Source organism: Planococcus citri, chromosome 3 (genome assembly GCF_950023065.1).
Source record: "Planococcus citri chromosome 3, ihPlaCitr1.1, whole genome shotgun sequence".
Lineage (NCBI taxonomy): Eukaryota > Metazoa > Arthropoda > Insecta > Hemiptera > Pseudococcidae > Planococcus > Planococcus citri.
Genome location: NC_088679.1, coordinates 16,094,476 through 16,117,584, shown reverse-complemented (window position 1 = coordinate 16,117,584; position 23,109 = coordinate 16,094,476). Strand labels below are relative to the sequence as shown.

The window sequence follows — 23,109 nt, the reverse complement described above, 5'->3', positions numbered from 1 at the left end:
TGAAAAAATCATGAGAATCTCCCCCGAGCCATTGAAAATATTTTTGAGAGTCTGGTGATTCCGGGTGACTTCGGGTGAATCTCGGTGACTGATTCACCAAAAGTCACCATATGTGCAAAATTGCTCAAATATGGCCACTGCTTGGTGGATTTGTCACCAAAAAGTCACCATCGTATAAAATATGACTTTTAGTTTTTCATGTTGTAGTGAATCCTGGTGATTTCTGATGAATCAGTCACCAAGATTCACCAGAAGTTACCAGGTGTGCAAAATTGCTCAAATATGGTCACTTTGAGTCTGACTTGATATTCACTTTTGGACACTCGATCATCATCTGCTAATAAAATTTTACTACCGACGACAGATGTAGACAACGCGATACGACGAATCTACTAAATTTCTTTTCAAGAACACAACGTAGAAGTTTCATTCACTTAGGTACCTACCTAAATTAACAAAAAGTAGAACACACGTACGCGTTAAATCATTGTATTTTTAAAATTTTGGTTTTTAGGATTAAAATATAAGTTACAACTTTATAATAAAGAACACTAAATAAAAGCAAAAAAATATAACAATTAATAAATGCCATCTTTTTTTTTCAAAACTAGACTAGCGGGTAAAATCAAGAACATAGACTTGAAAAAGGGGACAGGGGAATAGAGAAGAAAGAGGGCCAGGGGGATACGTAACTTTACACTACCTCTTACACAATAATTGACGTATAAAATATATATTTTTTCAATTTCTCGACTATAAGTATTATGCTCGTCTTTTTTTGGAATAAGTAAGCAATACGTTATTAATGTAACGATATGTTAGAAAAGAATGTATAATAATATAGGAAATAGGAATAAAATGAGAATCACTACACCATAATATTATAGAGAGACCTCTGTATCACAATTATTGAATTTGTCTTAATTGGCTTACATGGGACTTGGGAGGTGAGGGTGAAATTCAAATTTGAAAGTGAATAAGAGATCGGACACTATATTTCTACGTAACAAATATGCTTCGTTTGATTGAAAAATATATATAGGATATGAGAAATTATTGCTGTCAAGTATAAGATTTAACAGATATGTGATTTAATGATATGTACAATCTTACTAAAAAAATATTGACTAGTTTATCATTTAATTTTGGTAAAATTTAATATTTGGTAATAAACCTTTGTTCGATATGAAAAAAATTCAAGTTATATTATTTTGGATATTTCACTTAATCAACATTATAAAAAAAATAATAATGATAAAATAAAATAAAAATTTGATTATATGTAGTGAGCATTGATGTACCTAGTGAGCAAGAAAAAAAAAATTAAAATAGTTACATCAATTCAAAATTAGGCAAAAATAATTCATTTTTTCAAAAATCAGCTCATTTTCCTTGATTTTTAAGAATTTGTTTCAAAGTTTGTTCATATTTGGAACAATTTTCGTTTTCATCTACAAAATTATAGATTTTTATTCTCCTTCAAAAACCAAATAATAGATAGAATAATTTAATATTACCCACGAAATCCATAAAAAAAATTTATAATGCAACGCTAACGTGACTATTCATCGTAAAAAATAATTATAATTAGGTATTATGATATGATGAAAAAAACTTACATAATTTTTTCGTCAAGGCTATAATAAAAGATTAATTTTTCATTTATTTTCATTCAGATATTCATGTTTTTACTATGTTTTTTTTTTCGAAGTATGAATCATATTCGCCAAAACATTTTTTTCATTTACAAAAAAAATTGCATAAATTATTCAGGTGCATTCGTGCAAAAAACAAGGATTACTTAATTAGTCAAGTAATTTTACAATCAATGCCAAAACAAATGAAGACAATTCGTGATTAGTGTGAAAGTACTTTTTTTAAGGTGAGAAAAAGAGAACAACACTAAGTGCCATTAATTGACGTTTTAAAAAAAATATTTAAAAAACCATAAATTGATATAAATGAGTTTTAGAGGCAAGAGTACCATTCGAGAAAATGTTTAAAAATGAAATAATTAAATTAAATAATTTATAAGTTAAAGGATAAGAATGTAATACAGGATTGATAAGTTTAGTTATTCAAGCAAATTAAATTAAAACCAAAACTGTCGTTTTGATTTTTTTTCCTTCCATAAAAATAATATTTTAGCAACATTTTGATTGATGAGAGCTTGATTGATTCATTTAAAAGGGGGAAGATGGGAAGAACAATGTGATAAACATTTAGAGTCTTCTTAGAAGACCAACAAATAAACGACTCAACAAACAAACAAAACCGTAACAAAACCAAAACACCACTCAAGGTAAAAAACAAAAAAATAAAGTAAAAATACGGGCAAGTTAAATAAAGCGGAATAAGGAAAAAAATATATCCTAAACAATAATAAACCCTTGGGACAGCTCGAATAGTAGAAATGAAATGAAAAATGAAAATAAACCGAATGAATCAGAAGCTACACGAACGCAAATCATACGTAATGTCGGTCAATTTAAAAACCATACGAAGCAACAAAGACTAGAAAAAAACAAGACTTATCACAATTTTTTCGTTAAAACGCAAATATAAAGCAATAAATTGGAGATCATTTAAATCAGGGAAGTACATAGCAAATGAAATGCTGTAAGGATAATTAAAAAAGAAAAAAAATTGAAATGAAAACCAACGAAACGAAAAACAAGTCAAACTCGTAAAAGTAGTTTTTTTAAAAAACAATCCCAATTAACACATCTGAAGGTCGAACCCGCTTACTCCATCGTATCGTATTGAACTTTATTCACTTTCAAATAACGATAGATGGAATAACCTGCGATGGTAAATAATGCACAGACAGCTAGTAAACTTCCAAATACAAATGGTGCTGTTTCGCTGCGGAATGAGCCAGCTCCTCCTTCAGCACAGAGGTATTCTAAGCAAAGTTTTATATAAATTAAATATCGAATACTTCAATACTTGATTGAATAAAAATCACGATTTTACGTTACTCGTGAGTACATACCTGGTCCGAAATCGTTGTTCTTGAAGATGAAAGGTTCGACAGTCAACTCTCTCAGGAGGAGCTTAACTTTAAGATCTTGAAACGCTGGATCGAATAAATTAATTTCTATTTCACGATGGCATTTGAATGATCTACCGACTGGCGTGACTAAGAGTAAATCTCCTTGGGGAGTTTGGGCATTTATCACAGCATCTAAAGGGAGAAAAAACTATTAGTACGGTGTCTATTTGGCTAACTCGAAGAATGAGCTATACGTACTAGGATGGTTGATATGCTTGAATACGGATTCTTTCGTGTTGAAAGTCAATTGAACACGATTAACAAACCACCTTTCACCACCAGGAGTCTGTAGAAAAAAATTAAACAATATTACCATTCTGCGAATGTAGGTACTCGGGCTCAAAGATATGCAAAAATGCTTACTTTTTCAAATCTGAACGTTAATTCGAACGTTTTCCATTTTATAACTAGAACTGAATCATCTTCATTACTGCAGTCTCCAGCTACCTCAACTTTATCAGGAACAAATGCGTCACTTTCCTGATGATAATTCATAAGTTCACGAATAAAAAATCATCCTTTTAAAAATAGCAACACAAACCAGCCACGAAATTACGATATGAACTACGAACCTCTTGTTCGTTCAGTTTCGTTGTGTATAAAAAGCTGATCAACGCATCAACAGTCATCAAAATACACGTCGTACCATCTTCCTCGTTATTTAACCGATAAGTTGCGATATTTGAATTACCTATATAACGAAACGTAATTTATTTCAATACAGAATACGACAATTGAATTTTACATTACTCATGATAAGAAAGTACACACTTTCGCCCCTTCTATGCGGGGCGAAAAGCCCTCTTTTCATCCCGGCACTTTCGACCCGCGTCAACTAAACACGTACAGAAGTTTTCCACCCGCGTTAACCAAACACAAGCCGAAACCTATCGAAAAGATAACAAACGCGAGTAGGCTTACATGAGTAACACATTGTTATGAGATTATTGAGATTTTTCTGGGTTTTGCGTTAATCAAGCATTGAATTATTTTGTTGTTTGTGAAGTCAAAAGTGTGTGGTTATGGTCAGTTCTTTCGTCATGTGCATGTGCTGTGTTTGTTCGAATTTTGTTTGAATAACGATTTATTTATCTTACATATTTCATTACCCATGTAATTAAAATTAATAACTTGCACAATATTATACTCTGCATTCTGCAGAGACTCAAGACTCAACTGAATACCATGGTCCCCACATACTAGCAGCGACGAATGCGTATACTTTCTTATAATTCGTAATGTAAAATATCTTACATTATAAGGTGTGAGAGTGAACTTTTTAACGACGAGTAAATTTTGCTTCACTCGCCTTCGGCTCGATCAGCAAACTTTTGCTACCTCACTCGCTTCGCTCGTTCGGTAGCAGTTACTTCCCTCACCTTCGGTTCGTTCAGTAAACTCGTCCACTTCACTCGCCTTCGGCTCGCTCAGTGAACAATACTCGTCGTTAAAACGTCCACTTTCGCCCCTTATGGTGTAATATACTATTACCCTCACTAATAAAACTTACTAGCTGGAGTTGTTTTCACTTTACTGCCTTTTATCAGGTTCATTTTCTTAATTGATTCGACTTTCTTGGTATCTTCGACATCCTCTTTCGTACTTTTCGCAGCCTAAAAACGAATTGAAAATTAATCACTTTCATTCAAACGTGCAGCACGGATTTCAGTAATATACTCACACTTTTAGTAGTCTGATTAGGTATTCGGGATGTCGTGGAAACCATCGTAGGTGTTGTGACTAGAATCTTCGCATTCGTTACATCTGAAGTGACATTTTTGACAGAACTATTCGATTCTTGACTAGCGCATAAGCAAACGATAGGAAACAAACAAAGCAAACCTGCGAAAAGTTATCACAAATTAGTGCGAGCACGACGTAAAATACAAGTTATATAGTAAAATGGACACACTTACATGATATGTGCGCAAAATATGCTACATTTATGTACATTTTGACCAACATCTATTGATATGTTGAATACGGGATAAAATACGTTACTAAACAATTTTCTAAACAATCATTTATCAATACGGAGTATTCTTCAATGAATTAATTAACGTAATCGACGAAACTTGAATGAGATATTTCTTCGAAATATGAAAGGAAAATGAAAATCAAAACACTTTTCACCCACGAAAATTTCCACCCTTTCACAGCTCAAAAAGTTCAAAAGGATCAGCAGGATCAGCGAGAGAATAAAAAAATGTCTAGTTTGCAAATAAAGTAGGATCTAATTTCATGATGAGGTATGTTTTTCGCACCTCCTCATAAAAAATACGCAGCAAATTGGTGCAAATTAAAGAGCTAAATCAAAACCTCCTTTATTTTTTTTATCAATCTCAAAAATAAAATTATTTCTACTTGAATGCTTTTATTGCGAAGAATTTTCAACGTAAGGTGTTAATTTAATACGATTACAGTACATGAGTACAAGGGAATGGTAGGTACTGTAATCTAATCAGTTGTCATTTCGTCATTTTCTCCAAATTTTTCAGTACCACCGGCACATTTCCAACACAAATTAAACTACCTACTTTCAAGTTTCATTTCAGTCAACGAAATCTTCGAATCAATTCACCGTTTTGAAATTTTCAACAACTTCATGTTTCGGTACAAATACAATAGCTAAATCATATCTTCGAAGATGACTGATTGGCAATCTGAAAAAGTAGTTGTTGTCCATTTCACATTTAGGTACTTTTTCTCAACTTGTTCCTAATCATGGATTGTCTCAACTTGCAGAGAAATTCCTCAACATGGATACAAAATCGAAGCTTAAAATCAAAGACGCCAAGAAGATTAAGGATTACGTTAGTATTGATGTACAATTCCGACTTGGCGAAAATATTACGAATCAAACGAGTTGAGATTGAAGAATTTATGTGAATCTAAGTAGGTACATTGGTACATAGATTGAATAGGAACTTGAAAATGATTCCACTTCAATATTTTAAACAATAATTTGTTGTTCCAGTTGAAAAAACTGGCACTGCGAAAGAATTCGTCGAACCAGTTTTCCAGTTTCCGGAAGGATGTGATAAAGTAGCTCTTTGGCAAGGAGGGTTGTGTTTGTGTTACAGATAAACAAACTCATCCTCGTAGCTTTTGCAGCTATATTTCTCACTTGAAACTCCAAAGCCATAATATACTATCATTCCTAAGACTGCGATTTATCTCTAATCATAATTAATACACTATTTTTTCAATTTTTTAAATTGAAATAAAAACACACAATTTTCAACAAAATTATATAAAAATGGCACTCACAAAATGCACATGTTATTGATACATAAAAACACGCGGCAAAAAGGGTACAGAGAGAAACATACAGGCAAACAAGAACACTACATATTATCTACTTTGTTACAACGATAAGAAAGGGGAAAATAATTGGGGTAACGGGACTGTAAAATACAAGAAAATAACAACGTATCAAATCCATTATAATCTAAAATACTATCACATATAACCGTCAAATTCACACGGTTCACAATAATACTTACACATTTTAAAACTCGAATTAACAAAAATAAGCTCTAAGAAACCGATAATTAATTACAAACAATTAACAAATACAAAATACTGAAATACATTAACAAAATAAAACCCATAAAAAATACATTTTTCTACAAATTCCCTAAACTTTACATTGGGGGGGCATCGGTATCAGGACGGAAAAGCTCTTCGATCGTTTTACTAAGAGCTTGAAAAGTCGGCCTTTTAGCCGCTTCGTATTGCCAACATTCTCGCATTATGTTGGAATACACGTGAGAAGGGCAGTCAGGTGGACACTCTAGACGGATATTGTTCCTAAGAGCGTTCAACATGTCATCAACACTCTGTTGATCGATCGGTAATCGAGGATCTTCTCCGTGGGTAAACATCTCGTATAAGGTGACACCGTAAGACCATACGTCCGATTGAGGAGAGAATTTACCGTATTGTATTGATTCCGGAGCGTACCTAATGAAAACGAAGAGTTGATAGAATGATAATACGACGAAAAGAGAAACACATTGAGAGCTAGACTGTACTTACCATTCTATCGGCAAATGTCGTTCGGTTTTGAACTGGTAGTAATTATTGTTACCGATAAACTGAGCCAGACCAAAATCCGATATTTTTACGTGGGTATCGCTCACCACTAAAATATTACGAGCAGCTAGATCACGATGCACAATTTTCTTCTCGCTCAGATAAGCCATACCCTAAAAAAAGAACACGTTAGTATTTTTCAAGTACTTCCAAGTCTGCAAATCAGCTTCCAACTTCCATCTCCAACTCACCAAGGCTACATCTAGAGCAAATTTCAGTAAACGAAGGGTACTCAATCGATCACGATTTATATTCAAGTAGCACCGCAATGATCCGTGATCGATGTATTCTAAAACCAGACACAGATCTGGATCTCTAATAATACCTTTTATCTTGACTATGTTTGGATGATCCAATTTCTACGTGAAAATTTTTAAAAAATATTAATACGCGTTCTTTAACGATGAAGCCACAAAAAAAAAACAGCGTACTTTCATGATAGAAATTTCTCTATCGAAGTCAGCGAGTCTGTCACGTGTTAAAGTGTGCGTTTTCAATTTCTTTACAGCGACTTTTTGGGCGTCTTCTTCAGCATGCCAGTGTTGCAACATTCCTTTAAACACTTCACCGTGAAAACCCTGAAAAAAATTACAACAATAAAAAGTACTGTCTATTGCATCTTTTTTTTTTAGAACAATAACACGGACTTCCAAGCAGAAAAATGGCAGCCTCTCCACCCCCCCCCCCAAAAAAACCTGTTGTAAATAGATACAAAATTTAGAGTATTAGTCGGGGAGCTCACTTAAGGAGGAATTGCACAAAATTTTTCAAACTGTACAAAGGTAGATCGAAAGATCAAGCAAATATTTATCACCTGTCAAAATTTCAAGGGCTAAAGTGCGTTTTTCGATTTTTGGAGAATTTTTGACAATCAAATTTAGGCCAAAAATGAGGGAAAAAACCAAAATTTTACCAAATTGACCAAGAAAGCTGAAATTTGGGACACACCCTATTTCCGACATGTCCAAATCGATTGGAAACGATTTCAAACCGTTTTGAGCAGTTCTGGAGCCTCCAGCAGATTTTTGAAACTCGAAATTCCCACAAAATTTCATCAAATGGAGTTGGATAGCCGAAATTTACCCCGCAAACTAATTTCAATATGCTACGAAGTCAACTGCAGGGGGATTTCAAGTTGTTGTGGAGCATCCAGCGATTTTTTGAAAATCACTGGAGCCTCCAGGAGATTTTTGAAACTTTAAATTTCCTAAAAATTTCATCAAACGGAGATGGAAAGTCAAAATTCATTCGGCAAACTAATTTCAATACGCTACGAAGTCGTCTGCTGGTGGATTTCAAGTCGTTTTGGAGCCTCCAGCGACTTTTTGAAAGGTCATGTGGTGTTTTTGGAAAATTGAAATTTCCAAAAGGTAGCTGGAAGCTTCAAAATCATTTGAAACCACCATGTAGTCGACTTCATATCGCAGTGAAATTAGTTTGCGAAGTAAATTTCTGCTTGCCAACTCCATTGGGTAAAATGTTGCGGAAATTTTAAGTTTCAAAAATCTGCTGGAGACTCTAGGAATTTTCAAAAAGTCACTGGAGGCTCCAAAATGACTTGAACTCACGTGAAGTCGTCTTCAGAGATTGCTAAAATTAGAGTGCAGAGTAAATTTCCACTTTTCATCTCCATTTGATGAAATTTTCACAAGTTTCATAAATCTACTGGAGGCTCCAGTAATTTTCAAAAAGTCACCAGGAGACTCAAATCCACTTGCAGTCGACTTCGTAGCGTATTGAAACTAGTTTGCAGAATGAATTTCGTCTTTCCAACTCCATTTGATGAAATTTTGTGGGAATTTCGAGTTTTAAAAATCTGCTGGAGGCTCCAGAACTGCTCAAAACGGTTTGAAACAGTTTCCAATTGATTTGAGCATGTCGAAAACAGGGTGTGTCCCAAATTTCAGCTTTCTTGGCCAATTTGGTAAAATTTTGATTTTTTCCCTCATTTTTGGCCTAAATTTGATTGTCAAAAATTCACCAAAAATCGAAAAACGCACTTTAGCACTTGAAATTTTGACAGGTGATAAATTTTTGCTTGATCTTTCGATCTACCTTTGTACAGTTTGAAAAATTTTGTGCAAGTCCTATGTTGGAACGCAAAATCTGCGATTTCGGCATTCCTCTCAAATAAAGTGGCCGCCATTTCGCCATTTTGTAAGTAGGACCATTTTTTTTTGAGTACAAGGGCTAGAAATGTCCCTTAGGACTCGCCCTTCAAGAAAAAAGTTGCCCCGGAGGATCGACCGGGGGGGGGGGTGAAATTTATTCTCAAGTGGGCTCTCCGACTATACGTGTTTCAATATTGCTGAACTTCATTTTCGCTCCTGGAAAAATTCAAAAATTGTGCTGGAGTCTCAGAAATGGTCGGAAATCGTAAAATTCGAGTTTGAGAGACTGGTTTCAAACAAAATACAGCGATTCGTACAACTTTTAAGAATTTTCTAGCGAACAGAAAAATTTTGATTTTTTACCTCTTCCAGTCAAAACCCCATTCGAACGCTTAAAAGCTCGTATTGTTCGATCGAAAAATATATAGTATTTTCGTACTTCTCCAATACGTCCGTTTAGAATAAGCTGCCATTCGCGATCCAGTTCAAAAATACTCTGTATGCTGGAAATAGCATTATCTCCAAGACTGTACTCGGTTTGACTAAATATCGACAATACTGAATTCGTTCGGGATGAGTTCTCGATTCGTTTATAAGTCTGTTCGAAAAAAAAAATATTTTACACGTGAATATTTGAAATCATCGATTCGTTACAAAGCAAAAAAAAAAGGTAATATATTTTACCTGCGGAGAGCTTTTCATCGGGAACATCAAATCGGAAGTGGTATTACCATTCATATGCAATAAATCAGCTGAACATCTTTCTTCTCCGTCGTCTACAAATGTGGTCACTGAAATGATAATCAAATCGTTAATAATCATGATCATGGTTTCTTTCCCAACGCTGCAAACTAACGTTACAATCGTCAGTGTCACGACGGTTAATGTAATACCTGTAAGCTCGGAGAATAAACTAGAACTCAAATCGTCACTTTCTTTTGATTTATTCGAAACATTATCTTGCATACTGTCGAATGATGGTGCGATCGTAGTATACGAATGACCTTGTCGCGCGTTGTATACTGAAACAACAACAACAGGAAGATTTAGATTTTTAGAATAATTTCAAATTTTAAATCATCGATGAAATTCTATAATAAGGTGGGATAAAAGGCAAAAAAAACAATAGGTAGAAATTTCATGAAGTATCTTGTTCGATTTACAAGATGAGGGCTCTCACCTTGATAAAGAATCTGATTAATATCACGCATAACCGCCTGTGGTCTTTTACGATGATCGGTTTCGTTATGCCAACATTCTCTCATTACGTAATATACGGTATCAGGACACCCAATTGGCTGAGGAAGCATTTTACCGCTTTTGTAAAACTGTAAGGGGAAAAAAATGCCATCGGTAAACGAGTAAAATTTCCCAACCCTCGACGAAAAAATAATCAAAAGACGCAAGTACCTTTCTGATTACGCTGGCTTCGGCCAAAGGAGGCGATTTACCGTAGCTGAAAATTTCCCAAATAGTCGTTCCAAAAGCCCAAACATCGGCCGCCACAGAGTTTCGGGCTTCATTCATGTTATCATCTTGGTGTTCCGGAGGGATCCAGTGTAAACTGCAAACATCATTCAATCGATTAAAAAAACCATTAAACGAGTCCCAAAATGATAGGTAAATTTGATCGATTATTTACTCTGCATCGGTGTAGTTTTCGTGTAATCCAGGATCAGATAATTTAACAGTGAATGAATTCTCCGTATGGGAGGATACTAATACTTTACGACATCTGATGTTTCCATGAACGAAACCAGCTTCTTCCTACAAAAATGGGGAAAAAAGCTCGATGAAACTTCGTACTCGCATTCGATATGTTGATTTAGACGTCGAATAACGTACCAGATACCACAAGGCGTTTGCTAAATACGTAGCAGCTTCGACTAAATCGACTTCTTTGATAGGTAGACGACTATCGGCGTTTTCTAAATAATGGTCCAACTGTCCCATCGGCAAATACTCCGTGACCATTGAAATGGGATTCGATAACGTAAGTCCGAAAAATTTAACAACCGCGTTTGAAGTAACAAAAGCCCAACGATTGGTTAACGAAAGGAATTCCTTGATAAGAACACAATGATACGTTTTTAAAAAACCATAAACGCAGCGGGATAAAATTAGTCGAAGAAATCCTATTTACTTGTAAATATTTATCTTTATAGCTTTCCTTTAATACTTTCATGGCTACGTTTTTTTTCGTATTGTCGGTAGTCCAAATAGCTCGGTAAACTGTAGTGAATTGATTTCTTCCTTCTTTGGGTTTATCTTTATTATGAAAAATAAAGAAATGAGTAAACGAACAAATTATTTTCGAATGCAAATACATCGAACTCGACTTACGTTTGAAATACATCAAGGTTCTCGTATCAATACACAACGGCATGGTCTTTGGTAACTCTTTCTTGCTGAGAGCTTTCTGCGCATAGGCGCATGTTTCAGTCTGACATATTAATAAATTCGATTGATCTAAACACAACGATATTGTATCAAACTGTGTGACATTCATCGTGCGGAGAAAAACTCAAATTGATTATAAATACCGAATTCAGACGGTGGCAAGCACTCGCGAAGTATAAAATCTGCCGGTTCGGTTTTATGAGCAGCGATGATAGCGGGTATAGAAGCGTAGGTGGTTTTATTACTACACAGTCTGTATTGCTGGTTATTGGTCATTTCGATTTTATATGTGACTGGTTTGGTGCTGAAAAAATTCGTTTATCAGTACTATAGTCATTGCATGAGTAAGAAAGGTGATTGATAATTATGTATTTACCTCGCTTTGGTACAAACGTCGATGAAGTACGTATCGTATTCTACATCACTCTCCCTCAAAATAAAACAGCCTATTTTATTGCTACGTTTTTCCTCTAGTTTATGGTACGCGAATTCGCCACTGAAATCATCACTGATTAGCGATCACGAAAAAGAAGATATGATTTATAAAATGACGTTCGATAAATATACCTAATAGGTCCGTGACATTTCAGGGGTTGTAATTTTAATAAAGATGGTGTCGCTAGATCACGACAAAGGTTAAATATCCATTTCACCATTAATCTGTAATATCCATCGAGTAACGAAACAAATGCCATCATTTCGGATAATGGACGAAATTGCAAATACAACGGGATTCCATTTTTACGTGATATTTCAACGGTTCCTTCTTTACGTATATTTAAATAACATAAATCGTCGATTGAGCAAACATGTTCGATCTGCAACAAACAAAACACAAAAAAAAAATGAATCAATGAACCAAAATATGGATTGAATAAACGGAATTGACCAATACTCACTTCATCTCTACCTTCGTATTTCATACTAATACCGGGATAAACATCGTGAAAAGGATCAACAGTGATTCGCACCGTCTCAGGTTTATGTTCGCCGTTAATAACAGCTGCATAACTTTCATTTAGATAATTAGGAACAATTTTTTCGAATTGATCGAGGTAACCACTTTTCACATAAAACGCATCGTAATTCGACTTATTCTGTCCGAGTTCGTTCAAAGCCTTTATCAATGGTTTCTTGACGAAGAAAAGATGCTGTTTTAGCACCACCGGAGGTACATATTTTTGATAGTCGTTAATGACGTCTTCTTTGGACAGACCGTCTTCGATGATAGCGAGAAACATGTTCAGTACACTCAGTCCGAAAATTTCGTTCTTGAACTTTCGGTAAATCTGTTTGGGAAACTGGTTACGTAGGATTCCGTATTTGATTTGATTGAAACAGAAATCATAAGCGTGCGGGTCGATATCTTGTAAACGATTCATGTCAGGAACAGTGAATCGCATACGGAATTCGAAATCTTTGTAGGGTATTCCTTCGACGTCCGCGCTCAAGTGTAGCCATATCGAGGTAGCTTTGATACGTATAGCGAATAAATGTCGAGCGACGGGACCGATTTTTAAATTTTTACATGTTTCTATGATCAAATCTTCGACTGTTGTCTTTTCATCAGTGTTTATCTTGAAATTGGACGAATGTGTTTCGACGTTTACCGTGTTCATGGTGGCGGACGGTGCGGAAATTCGAATCACCTTTTCATTACTACAGATCACGATGCGATAATTATTGCGTTAAACTTTTCAGCTCTTTATAAAAATTAACGTAGAATCGATTCGATCATTGAAAAAAATTACAATTTTCTGAATTTTCTGAATAAAAATATCAAAAATCTGAACGAAAACAAAACAAATTGATATCAATGCGAAATATCACAGAAAAAAAAACTGTAGTTGAATGTGAAGTGCCTCCGTAATTTCAAAATGCCGGTGATGTTGTCACCGTTATTTTGAAATTTCGCGTATTTTACGGTAATTCTCAAGTAAATTACTATTCCCCGCCATGATTTTCCTTCTCAACTCCTTTTCACATCCCCACTCTATTCCTTTCCAGTAATTTCTTTGAAGTTTGAGCGTTTTTCTTGCAACTTTCGACATCCATCTTTGTCAAACTTTGCTCATAACGGAAAACTGGTTACGGGTTGCTCGCGAATAATTTCTTTTTTCTTCGGTGTTTGATGGATTAATTGTATTATTTCTATCTCGTTTTATTTTAATTGAATGCTGTAATGTACAATGTTATGGTTTCAAGTACATTTAATGCGAGAATTAACGATTTGGTGAGTAATTTATCGAAAATAGTTTCGTACCTATTGTTCGTTAGACGAACCCCCGCGCCTAAACATGTGGTAGGTAATTGTGTTTTATTTCGTTTTTTGTTAATTGAGTGCTGTTTTTTACAGTTTCATCGTCTTGATTTCTTTTAGATTGCATAAATCGGCGATTTAGCGAGTAATAGATCGGAAATAAGTTTCGTAGTCATTGTTAGACGATCATCCGCGCCTAAACATGTCCTAGGTGTTTGTGCTAGGTAATTGCACTTTATTTCGTCTTTTATTAATTGAGTGCCGTATTTTACAATTTCATCGTCTTGATTTCATACAGATTGCATAAATCGACGATTTTGCGAGTAATTTATCGGAAATAGTTACGTATCCATTGTTGGATGATCGTTCGCGCCAAAACGTGTTCCGAGTGTTTGTCTCAGGTAATTGTGCTTAATTTCGTCTTATGTTATTTGAGTGCTGTATTTTACTATTATGTCGTCTAAATTTTACTCAGATTAATATGATTCTGCGAGTAATTCGTCGAAAATACCATGTAGTTTCTTCCTTGTGATTGTTATAATGCTTCGCGCCTAAACTATTGTTTGAATCTTTGGTCTTGTCCAGGTAATTGTACTTTATTTCGTCTTATATGTTATTCGAGTGCTGTATTTTACTGTTGTGTTGTCTTGATTTTACTCAGATTGTACGATTCGGTGAGTAATTTATCGAAAATACCTAGATGTAGTTTCCGTTTAATCGTTATACAATGCTTCGCGCCTAAACATATTTGAATCTTTGGTCCTGTCCAGGTAATTGTGCTTCTATAGTGCTTTAAATCGCCACTGTGTGGTCTTAATTTCATGTATGTGGAAAATAATGTGATCAGAGTGCTTTGTTGAGTATAAGTTCATCTTGAGTAGGCATACACCGCTTCTGCACCGAAAAGTATTCGTTCGATGAGTTAGTTTCAGGGCAGTTAACTTCATTGTAGGTACATTTCAACAGTACTAGGTCTCGTAAAGCATTATACTGCGACACGACGTTAATCTTGTCCAGAAATGAGCACTTTGTGTTAATGTTACTTGAGTATATTATGATTGTACAATCTCACCATCCTACTGTCATTTAGAATGTTATTTAGGTATTATAAGGTGGCGAAAAATTCGAATGTTGAGGCCCAGCATATACTAAAGTATACTTACTTAGGCTAGTGTTGGAAAATTACCTACCTACTGTTGACATTCGATCTCGCTAAGCTTTCTGCGTCGTCGTTATCTTGTCCAGAAATGAGCACTTGGTGTTTGTGTTATTTGAGTATTGTGATTGTTCAATTTCACCATCCTATTGTCATTTAGGTATTATAAGGTGGCGAAAAATTGGAATGTCGAGGCCCAGCGTATACCTAAGTATACTTACTTATTACTTAGGCTAGTGTTGAAAAAATCACTGTTGACATTCGATCTCGCGAAGCTTCATGGGTCGTTATCTTGTCCAGAAATGAGCACTTGATGTTTGTGTTATTTGAGTAATGTAATTGTAGATACAATTTTATCATCTTGCTATCATTTAGAATGTTGGGTATTTATTATACGTTGACGAAAAATTCGAATGTTGAGACCCAGCGTAATACTTAAATACTTACCTATAAGCTACCTAGTGTTGGAAATTACAGTCAACTTTCGATCTTGCAAAAGCTTCCTGCGTCGTAATCTTGTTCAAAAATGAGCCCTTGGTGTTTATGATTATTTTAGTGTTGTGATTATACAATTTCATCATGCGTCCGGCCAGAAATTCTGTCGAAAGATACATATCTCAAGGGTTAATGTACGTACCTATACTTACCCATATGTATAATACGTACCTACCTATATATTTAATATTCGATCTCGCGAAAGCTTTCTCTGTGTCGTAATGTGTTAGATTATTTTGAGTATTGTGATTGTGATTCAACAGTTCCATCATTTTACTGTCATTTGGAATTTTATGTACTTATCTACCTGTTATGCGTCCGGCGGGAAATTCTGCTGATAAATTCGAATTTTGAGGGTTAATGTACATACTTAATTGTACCTATAGTGGTGGTGGAAATCACGTTTAATAATTATTCGATCTCACGAAGGTATCTGCGTCGTAATCTTATCGTTCTGAAATAAGTTAAGAGGTACGTTCGTACACTTCTACTCGTATTTCGATTTGGCCTATTGATCCATTTTAATTAAATTATTATTATTATTATTTTTTTAGTAAAACATCATGATACGTAGGTATTGAATACTCAATAGGTACGAATTTTGAGAATTTTTTGCTGCTGGTTTATTTTATGAGATAACTATAAATATTAAATAAGGTGGTCCTTAATATGTACATGACAAAAAAAATTACGATTTCTTCTGCTCCCAACTCTGATGACAGTTGTGATCTTAGGGGTGAGAAAATAATCCCCTATTTTTCGTTTTTTCCATTTTTGAAAAAATCGGCTGCGGTGGGCCTCACAATTTTCAAAAATGTTTAAAAATTCAACTTCAAAGCAAAATTTTTAACGCTTTTGAAACGTCTTTTCTGTGTAAAATGGACTCTCATGATGAGGATATTAACCCCTTCCTTAGAAAACCAAGTTGGTCCCCTAGAATAGCTGAAATTTGTATTTTACCTCAAATTTCAGCTATTTTAGAGGGTCAGCTTGGTTTTCAATGGAGGGGCTAAAATCGTCATGAGAGTTTATTTTACTCAAAGGAGACTTCTTAGAGATAATATAGTCTTGAAGTTTCAACATTTTACAATGAATTTGTATTTTATAAAAATTTTGAACATTGAGGGATGAGGGGCTCACCGCAGCCCGAATTTTTCGAAAATGGAAAAAATGAAAAATAGGGAATTATTTTCTCATCAGAGGTCACAACTTTAGGGGTTGGGAGGGAGGGAAATACATACCAACTTCGAAAATAAGGACCACCCTACACTACAAAGAATACAAAGCTATTATAACCTACGTGCTGGTATATGAAAATTTCATTTTTGTTCACCGAAAGACTTTTTTAAACACTTGGTGGACATTTTTTTCGGATTTTCAGTCTGTTCGTTTTGACTATAAATTAATATGAAACTTCCTCATTCTGAGGTTTAATTTCAATTTTCAAATAAGGTGAATAATATTTTGGAATAGTTTTGTTATTGTGATGACCCATTTGCAGGGGAGGTTATACTACGTATGTATATGCCCTGAAAGTTTTAAAAATAGTGATAAACTAATAATTCTTTCAATTGAAGATTTTTTGAAATCAATGAATTTAGGTAAATGTTTTACTCATCGTGCTTTGCCTTTGGTAATAAAGGTCTTCGGACAAATTGTGATTAGGGAAAGTTGAATCCCTAAAAATTTTGCAAAAGAGCATTTTGTTCAAGTTGAAAAGTTCTTTTTTGCTATTTCGATTTTTTTTAGCACTAGTGTGTACGTACTTCTGTATTGTCCGGATAATCCAATAACCGCTTTTCATTGCTTTCTGGGTCTATAAGTAGCGAGCCCGTAAGTTTTTAAAAGCATTATAATACGAACTGTCTATCATTGGACATCGATATCCAATTACAGGTTATCTAACAGGTAGTGAAAGTTGTGAAAAAGTAGTGAATTTAGTCTAATAGGTACCTAGTGAAAAAATGAAGAAATTCAAATGCGTTCCTATTTTCGATGTTTACCTATGGCTATTTGTTGTGTTATTTTCTTATACAAGGCGTCTTAACGGTCCTGCAAGTCCTGCTTTTTCTCAATTAGACCTCAAACTATCAAATTAATGTCTCATTTTTCCGGAATTTTAAAAAAATTTCGTAGAAAAGGGCTCATTTGTCGACTTATTTAGAGCTCGAATCACCTACACATTTTTTAGAGCTTTTGCTTTCGCTTCCCTCGGGCTATTTGCTCTTCTTCCAAATAAACAACTTATTGTTCGAATTCAAGAAATGTTCAAAGTTTGAATTAGAATAATATACGCCTCCCATGCATTAGGAAACTTTTTTCACTTCTCAAAACATGGATTTTTCAACGCTTTTGACCTCTTTTCGCTCGGGCTCGTTTGCTTTTTTTTTAATTTTGAATTCTCAGAAAAAAATATCATTTGAATTTTGAAATTTCGAAGCAGATTAAATTTCTTGTGTATCTATACCTAACTCATAACACATGAAAACATAGTTTTTAATACGTATGTATAGGTCTATCTTTCGAAATACTGACTTTCGAGAGCTTTTGTGCTCGCTTCCCCAGGGCCAGTTTGTTTCTATTTTTCGTAATTAAAAAATTCTACACTTGAAAGAGTAATCGAAATTTTTATACGGTGTATGAGTATGAGGAAAAATTATACCTTTCAAATGACAAAATTGTTAGGTATTTCATCTCTTACGTATGTGTACTTATTTCACATTGCAACTAGCCGTTTTATTTTGAAAAATTGGTATATTTTTTAAAAATTTGCCATGTCGAAAAAAAATTTAATTCGCCCAATCTCATTACATACATTACCTAGAACCTTAGAGGTAAAAATATAATTAGAAATTGAAAATGATCAAATTATATTTTCAACATTCGCTTGCTTGAAAAAAATCTTGGGTTGTTTGGGGTCATTCCCCGTCAATTGGACCAAGAAGTGGTGGGGACGGGGGGTTCGGCGATTTTTTAAAAATTTTTTCTGTGGAAAGATCTTCCGAAAGGATGACCAATGACGCAAATCGCAGCCCTCTAGTCCATTTTTAAAGGCAGCCAGGGGGTGTCAAAAGTTTTCAGTGAACCTAAAATATCATCCATTTCAGCCAAGGATTACTCGATAACCGCGATACCTACCAAAATGGAACATTTTCCCATAGTTAGAGATTTTGAAAGGCTTTTTGGTGATATCATAAAAATCAGTGTTACCACTTTTTTTCGTACATAATTGAAACATGAAAAAAAGTTGTGATAGGTGAAGCTGACCGATTTGACCCCTATTTTTACGTATCTGTTGAAAAAGTTGAAAAAACCCTTTCACTCTCTGATGAAATGAACTCTTTACAAAAAAATCAAAATTCGAACAAATTAAATTTTCAATTTCAAACATCAAAAAAAATTTTAATTTATTCAGTTGTCTTATTTTGACCTCTTTCTGACGTATATTTCATGAAAAAGTTGATAAAAATTACACTCACAACAAAAAAATAAAAATTCGTTCATTTTTTGAATCTTTTCGAATTTTGACTTTTTTGTGAAAAGTTCATTTCTTTCATCGAGTGAAAGGGTTTGTTCAACTTTTTCAACAGATAGGTTAAAATATGGTTCAAGTGGGTCAACTTCACCTATCACAACTTTTTTCCATGTTTTAAATCAACTTTGCAACTTGGTACCATCCCAATTTTTTAATATGTTGTTCAACATGAAAAGTTGTCCATAATATATTTTTTTCAGAATTTTTGAGAGTTGGAACGATATGAAAACTACGTTTTGAAGTTTTTTGAGCCAATTTTTTGTACGAAAAAAAGTGGCAACACTGATTTTTATGATACCACCAAAAAGCCTTTCAAAACCCCCAACTATGGGAAAATGTTTCATTTTGGGAGGTATCGCGGTTATCGAGTAATCCACTGCTGAAATAGGTGATATTTTAGGTTCACTGAAAACTTTTGACACCCCCTAGCTGCCTTTAAAAATGGGCTAGAGGGATGCGATTTGCGCCATTGGTCATCCCTTGGGAAGGTCTTTCCACAGGAAAAATTGCAAAAAAATCGCCGAACCCCACCACTTCTTGGTCCAATTGACGTGGAATGACCCAATTATATTTTCAACATCCGCTTGCTAGAAAAAAATCCTGGGTTGTTTAAAGACATTGGTAAAGCGATAGTGCTGAAAAAAAATATCCAGCTGAAGTCTTGCTTTGTCATTTTGAAATTTTGTTGGACACCCTGTCTTAAAACGTATGTAATGGGTTCATTTGTGTTTTTTTTGTATTTTTTTGAAAATAATTTTCTATTAAAATTAAAAAATACTTTGTAATCAAATTTTCTTCCAAATTTCAATTTTGTTGGAAAATTTTCTCGTGTAAAATTTGACTTTGTTAATTTTTTTGCCCGCGGGGGGGAGGGGTGTGGAGAGCTTTCTTTTAATTTGGTTGAAAAAAGTTATGATTTTTTTGTTACTAAGAATTTATTTTTGAATACAGATGATGGGCTAAATCAATTTTCCGAAAAATAGACACCCTGTGGTGTGTAATGTGCCTACCTAATTCATTCAATTCAAAAAAAATGGGGGATGAATTTCGTACTACATAAAATTTAACACAGTTCAAGTATTAAGGGTTGTTTTTCGAATCACGCAGCCCTTATTCTCACGAACGCTATCGTACAAAATCGGCCAAATTCGTGTACCGGGGTCGAAAAAAGCGCGCGTAAATTTCGCCAGCGTGTACCGGAGACCGGCGAATGTCTGGAATTTTCAAACTTCAGTACTGTGCCGTTTTCGAAGGGTGATCGTCGTTTTTGTGTGAAAATCTGGCCTTTCCGTTCGCATAAGTACGAAAAATTTCGCGAATTTATATGTGCGATTTTTTACGTGTATTTCCCTGTATCTGCTGAGGTGTTATTTCGGTGTGTAAATTTTCACAAACGCGGCGCGTACCTACCGTTTAATTACAATAATTAATTTCAATTTTTTTTCCTCGTGGTGTGTACTTGTAGTAATAATTTTTTTCGTGTTGTGGTAATTTTTCGAGTGTTGGTGCGAGTTTTGTTTTTTTTTATTTTCAAAAACCAAATTTTGTTAACGTAATTTTACGATTTTTTATTTTTTTTTCAAAGTACGTATGCAATGATGTAATTTGTAATGATAGTTCGTTATTCATCGTGGTGTAAGTTTTGTGCCGGAAGTTATCGTATGGTGTAGTACAGAATCGGTTGGACTTTGTGTCTCTTTGAAATGCATTCGCGAGACTTTTAATCGTTTCAAGTGATATTTGTGGCCGGCGGACAAATTAAAATGCGTCGGCTATTGTGCTGTATTCTGCTTTTGGCTGTCCATGGTATCTGCAACGGGAATGAAGACGTCGTCACCGAACAACCAGGTAATAAGAAATTTTTTTCATCGCTTATTTGCATGATTTGAATATTAGTTTAGCATGTTTCACTAGATTTAAATAATTTTTCTCTATCGCATTCCCTGCATATTGCCTCATTTTCATTCAGTTTGCCTGATTTGACGATCATTCGGAATGGTTTTTATATCAAATTGTACCCCTTCCCTCACTCTCGTCCACAAATGGGGATAATTCAAGTCCCAAATCGTCTACTCGACCAGAATTCTTCAATCAAATTTTGAAAATATTTTGAGAGTTTGAACAATATGTATTGGTGTAAGAAAATGTTTGAAACAGAAAACGTGGTACCTACATGATTTTGGTTCATTTTCATTTTCAAATCGTAACTTACCAGATATTTTGTAGAAGTGTTTGGGCAGAAGTTGTAAAAAATGTTGTTGAAAAAATTTCGTCTTTAGCAATTTCTTCTCGTGGGCTTCCAAAGGGGAGGTACGGAATTGAAAAAAACGTCGTTTTTTTACAACAAACTTCTCACCAATACTAAAAAATACATTAAATCAGCCAAATCACTTTGTGGTGCAGTTAGTCTGCCTATTTTACTTCCAACTGGTGTATACCTACATATTTCATGGACTCCCCCCCCTTCTCAAGTTATATACCTAGTTGGAGGTTGAACTTCCTTTGCTGTAGAAAATTTGAAGAAAAAAAAACTGTTGAAACCAGCGTTGCAACTGTATTAAAAAGAAAATTTTATTAACACCCTGTAATTTTTTTCTTCCAAGTGGTCAAGGTGGGAAGGGAGTCATAAAGTCCCAAAAATCTTGCATTAAATAAGTGTTAGTAAAATTGTCAAATTGAGTTGCATTTCACCTTACTTATCGAGATAATGAGAAATTCACCAAGATTTACTCTATATTCCGAATGAATGGGTAGGGGAGCGAATTTTGAGCTAGAGCTGAACATATTAGGTAGACAATATTTTCTCGATATTGATAGCTCGGTAAAATTAATTCCAAAAATCGGGATACTTATTCTGATAAATTCTAATATCGATTCTAAGGCCAATTCTACGCTGGACTATTGGTTTTTTTCATTTTTTTTTTCATTTTTCGAATCGTAAGACTTTAAATTTAATTCCTTTTTTGTACGTTATTGCGGCTCAATATAAAAAAAAACTTTCAACTACAAAGTTTTATTTATCGCGTTAATGCCAAAGCTTTATCCGCGGCCGCATGTATATTACAAATACCAAAACCTGAAAGTAGTTCCATCTCGACGTTGGTAGAAGTTGAAAAAAATAAAATTTAATCGCATTCAGAACAGCTTGGTAAAGGTTTCTTTTTATATACTTGTGTCGGAGAGAGAAAAAAAACTTCCAACATTTTAATAGAAAAACTTTATTGCTTAGTTTTCTTTTTTACTCGTTTCATTTCGTTTCTCGTTTTGTCAATTATTCTTGAAATGATATTTTAATTAGTACGATTACCTACCTACCCACGCATTTTTCACAAGTTTTTGACATTTTTTTATTTTATTTTTGCCTCTATATTCGATAGATAGATGTTGAATATCTAGAATGAGTTTTTGGAAAATTGCAGAACTTCAGAATTGAAAAAAAAAATATCTGAAAATGATATGTGAATCGTTTGACCATTTATTATGAATTTATGATGCTCTCCAACAAGGATTATAAAATTATGGAGAGGATTAGGTATTCCCACAAATCCAAGTCTCTGATCGTCGTGTTTGTTGTTTTTATCAAATGTTGCGATTTTTTGAAATTTCGTACGTATAGAGTTATGTGTACTCGAATGAATAATAAAGTTATCTCGATGAAAAATGATTGGTTTGAGAAAAGTTTCAATATGAAGGTTTCCGCAACTTGTTTGTTTCTTGTCCCTTTCTGGGTACATCACTTTATTTTTGATTATGCAAAAGTCAACAATTCATCCCCCTTCTCTTGTTTCTGTCTGCCACCGTGGTGCGCTCCGTGTATTCAATTCTTGGCAAACAGTTGAACTGTCGTTGTCAATTTGATAAAATAATGGAAAAATCAATTTAGCGCTACCTCCTGCTGGAAACAACAAAGAAAAGCGAAGTAATAAACTCGCGAAATTGAATAATTTTTTGATCGCTGCGTTGAAATTCCATCGTAAAGTTGCCTTTTCTTTGTGATGA

General features: G+C 34.4%; 3 protein-coding genes and 1 long non-coding RNA gene across 5 annotated transcripts in view; 2 read left to right on the top strand and 2 right to left on the bottom strand.

Moving 5' to 3' along the window:
- Positions 1–473: 473 nt before the first annotated feature.
- LOC135841947 (lysosome-associated membrane glycoprotein 5-like) lies at positions 474–5,218 on the bottom strand. Its single transcript, XM_065359180.1, has 8 exons — positions 4,972–5,218; positions 4,737–4,897; positions 4,566–4,668; positions 3,628–3,746; positions 3,419–3,535; positions 3,254–3,341; positions 2,996–3,187; positions 474–2,905 (listed from the first exon to the last, which is right to left on the bottom strand). The coding sequence occupies exons 1-8, from the start codon at positions 5,018–5,020 to the stop codon at positions 2,745–2,747; spliced, it is 990 nt and encodes a 329-aa protein (XP_065215252.1). The 5' UTR covers positions 5,021–5,218; the 3' UTR covers positions 474–2,744.
- Positions 5,219–6,279: 1,061 nt separating this feature from the next.
- LOC135841946 (tyrosine-protein kinase hopscotch-like) lies at positions 6,280–13,464 on the bottom strand. Its single transcript, XM_065359179.1, has 17 exons — positions 12,564–13,464; positions 12,232–12,482; positions 12,041–12,160; positions 11,808–11,968; positions 11,608–11,733; positions 11,408–11,532; positions 11,110–11,328; positions 10,907–11,031; positions 10,675–10,828; positions 10,445–10,592; positions 10,158–10,286; positions 9,949–10,055; positions 9,704–9,862; positions 7,585–7,731; positions 7,345–7,512; positions 7,097–7,266; positions 6,280–7,021 (listed from the first exon to the last, which is right to left on the bottom strand). The coding sequence occupies exons 1-17, from the start codon at positions 13,281–13,283 to the stop codon at positions 6,703–6,705; spliced, it is 3,348 nt and encodes a 1,115-aa protein (XP_065215251.1). The 5' UTR covers positions 13,284–13,464; the 3' UTR covers positions 6,280–6,702.
- Positions 13,465–13,629: 165 nt separating this feature from the next.
- Positions 13,630–15,473, top strand: LOC135841949 (uncharacterized). 2 transcript variants are annotated; one of them, XR_010558032.1, is made up of 3 exons: positions 13,630–13,966; positions 14,045–14,148; positions 14,223–15,473. It is a non-coding gene; the product is annotated as an uncharacterized LOC135841949 (long non-coding RNA). The 2 variants fall into 2 exon arrangements; XR_010558031.1 differs by having other exon boundaries at positions 13,644–13,897; positions 14,021–14,148.
- Positions 15,474–20,199: 4,726 nt separating this feature from the next.
- LOC135841264 (nephrin-like) overlaps positions 20,200–23,109 on the top strand; it is a 1,354,679-nt gene continuing 1,351,769 nt past the window's right edge. Inside the window, exon 1 of the mRNA XM_065358143.1 lies at positions 20,200–20,958. Within this exon, the coding sequence (XP_065214215.1) occupies positions 20,874–20,958 (85 nt within the window). The 5' untranslated portion in view covers positions 20,200–20,873. The remainder of the gene's footprint in view (positions 20,959–23,109) is intronic.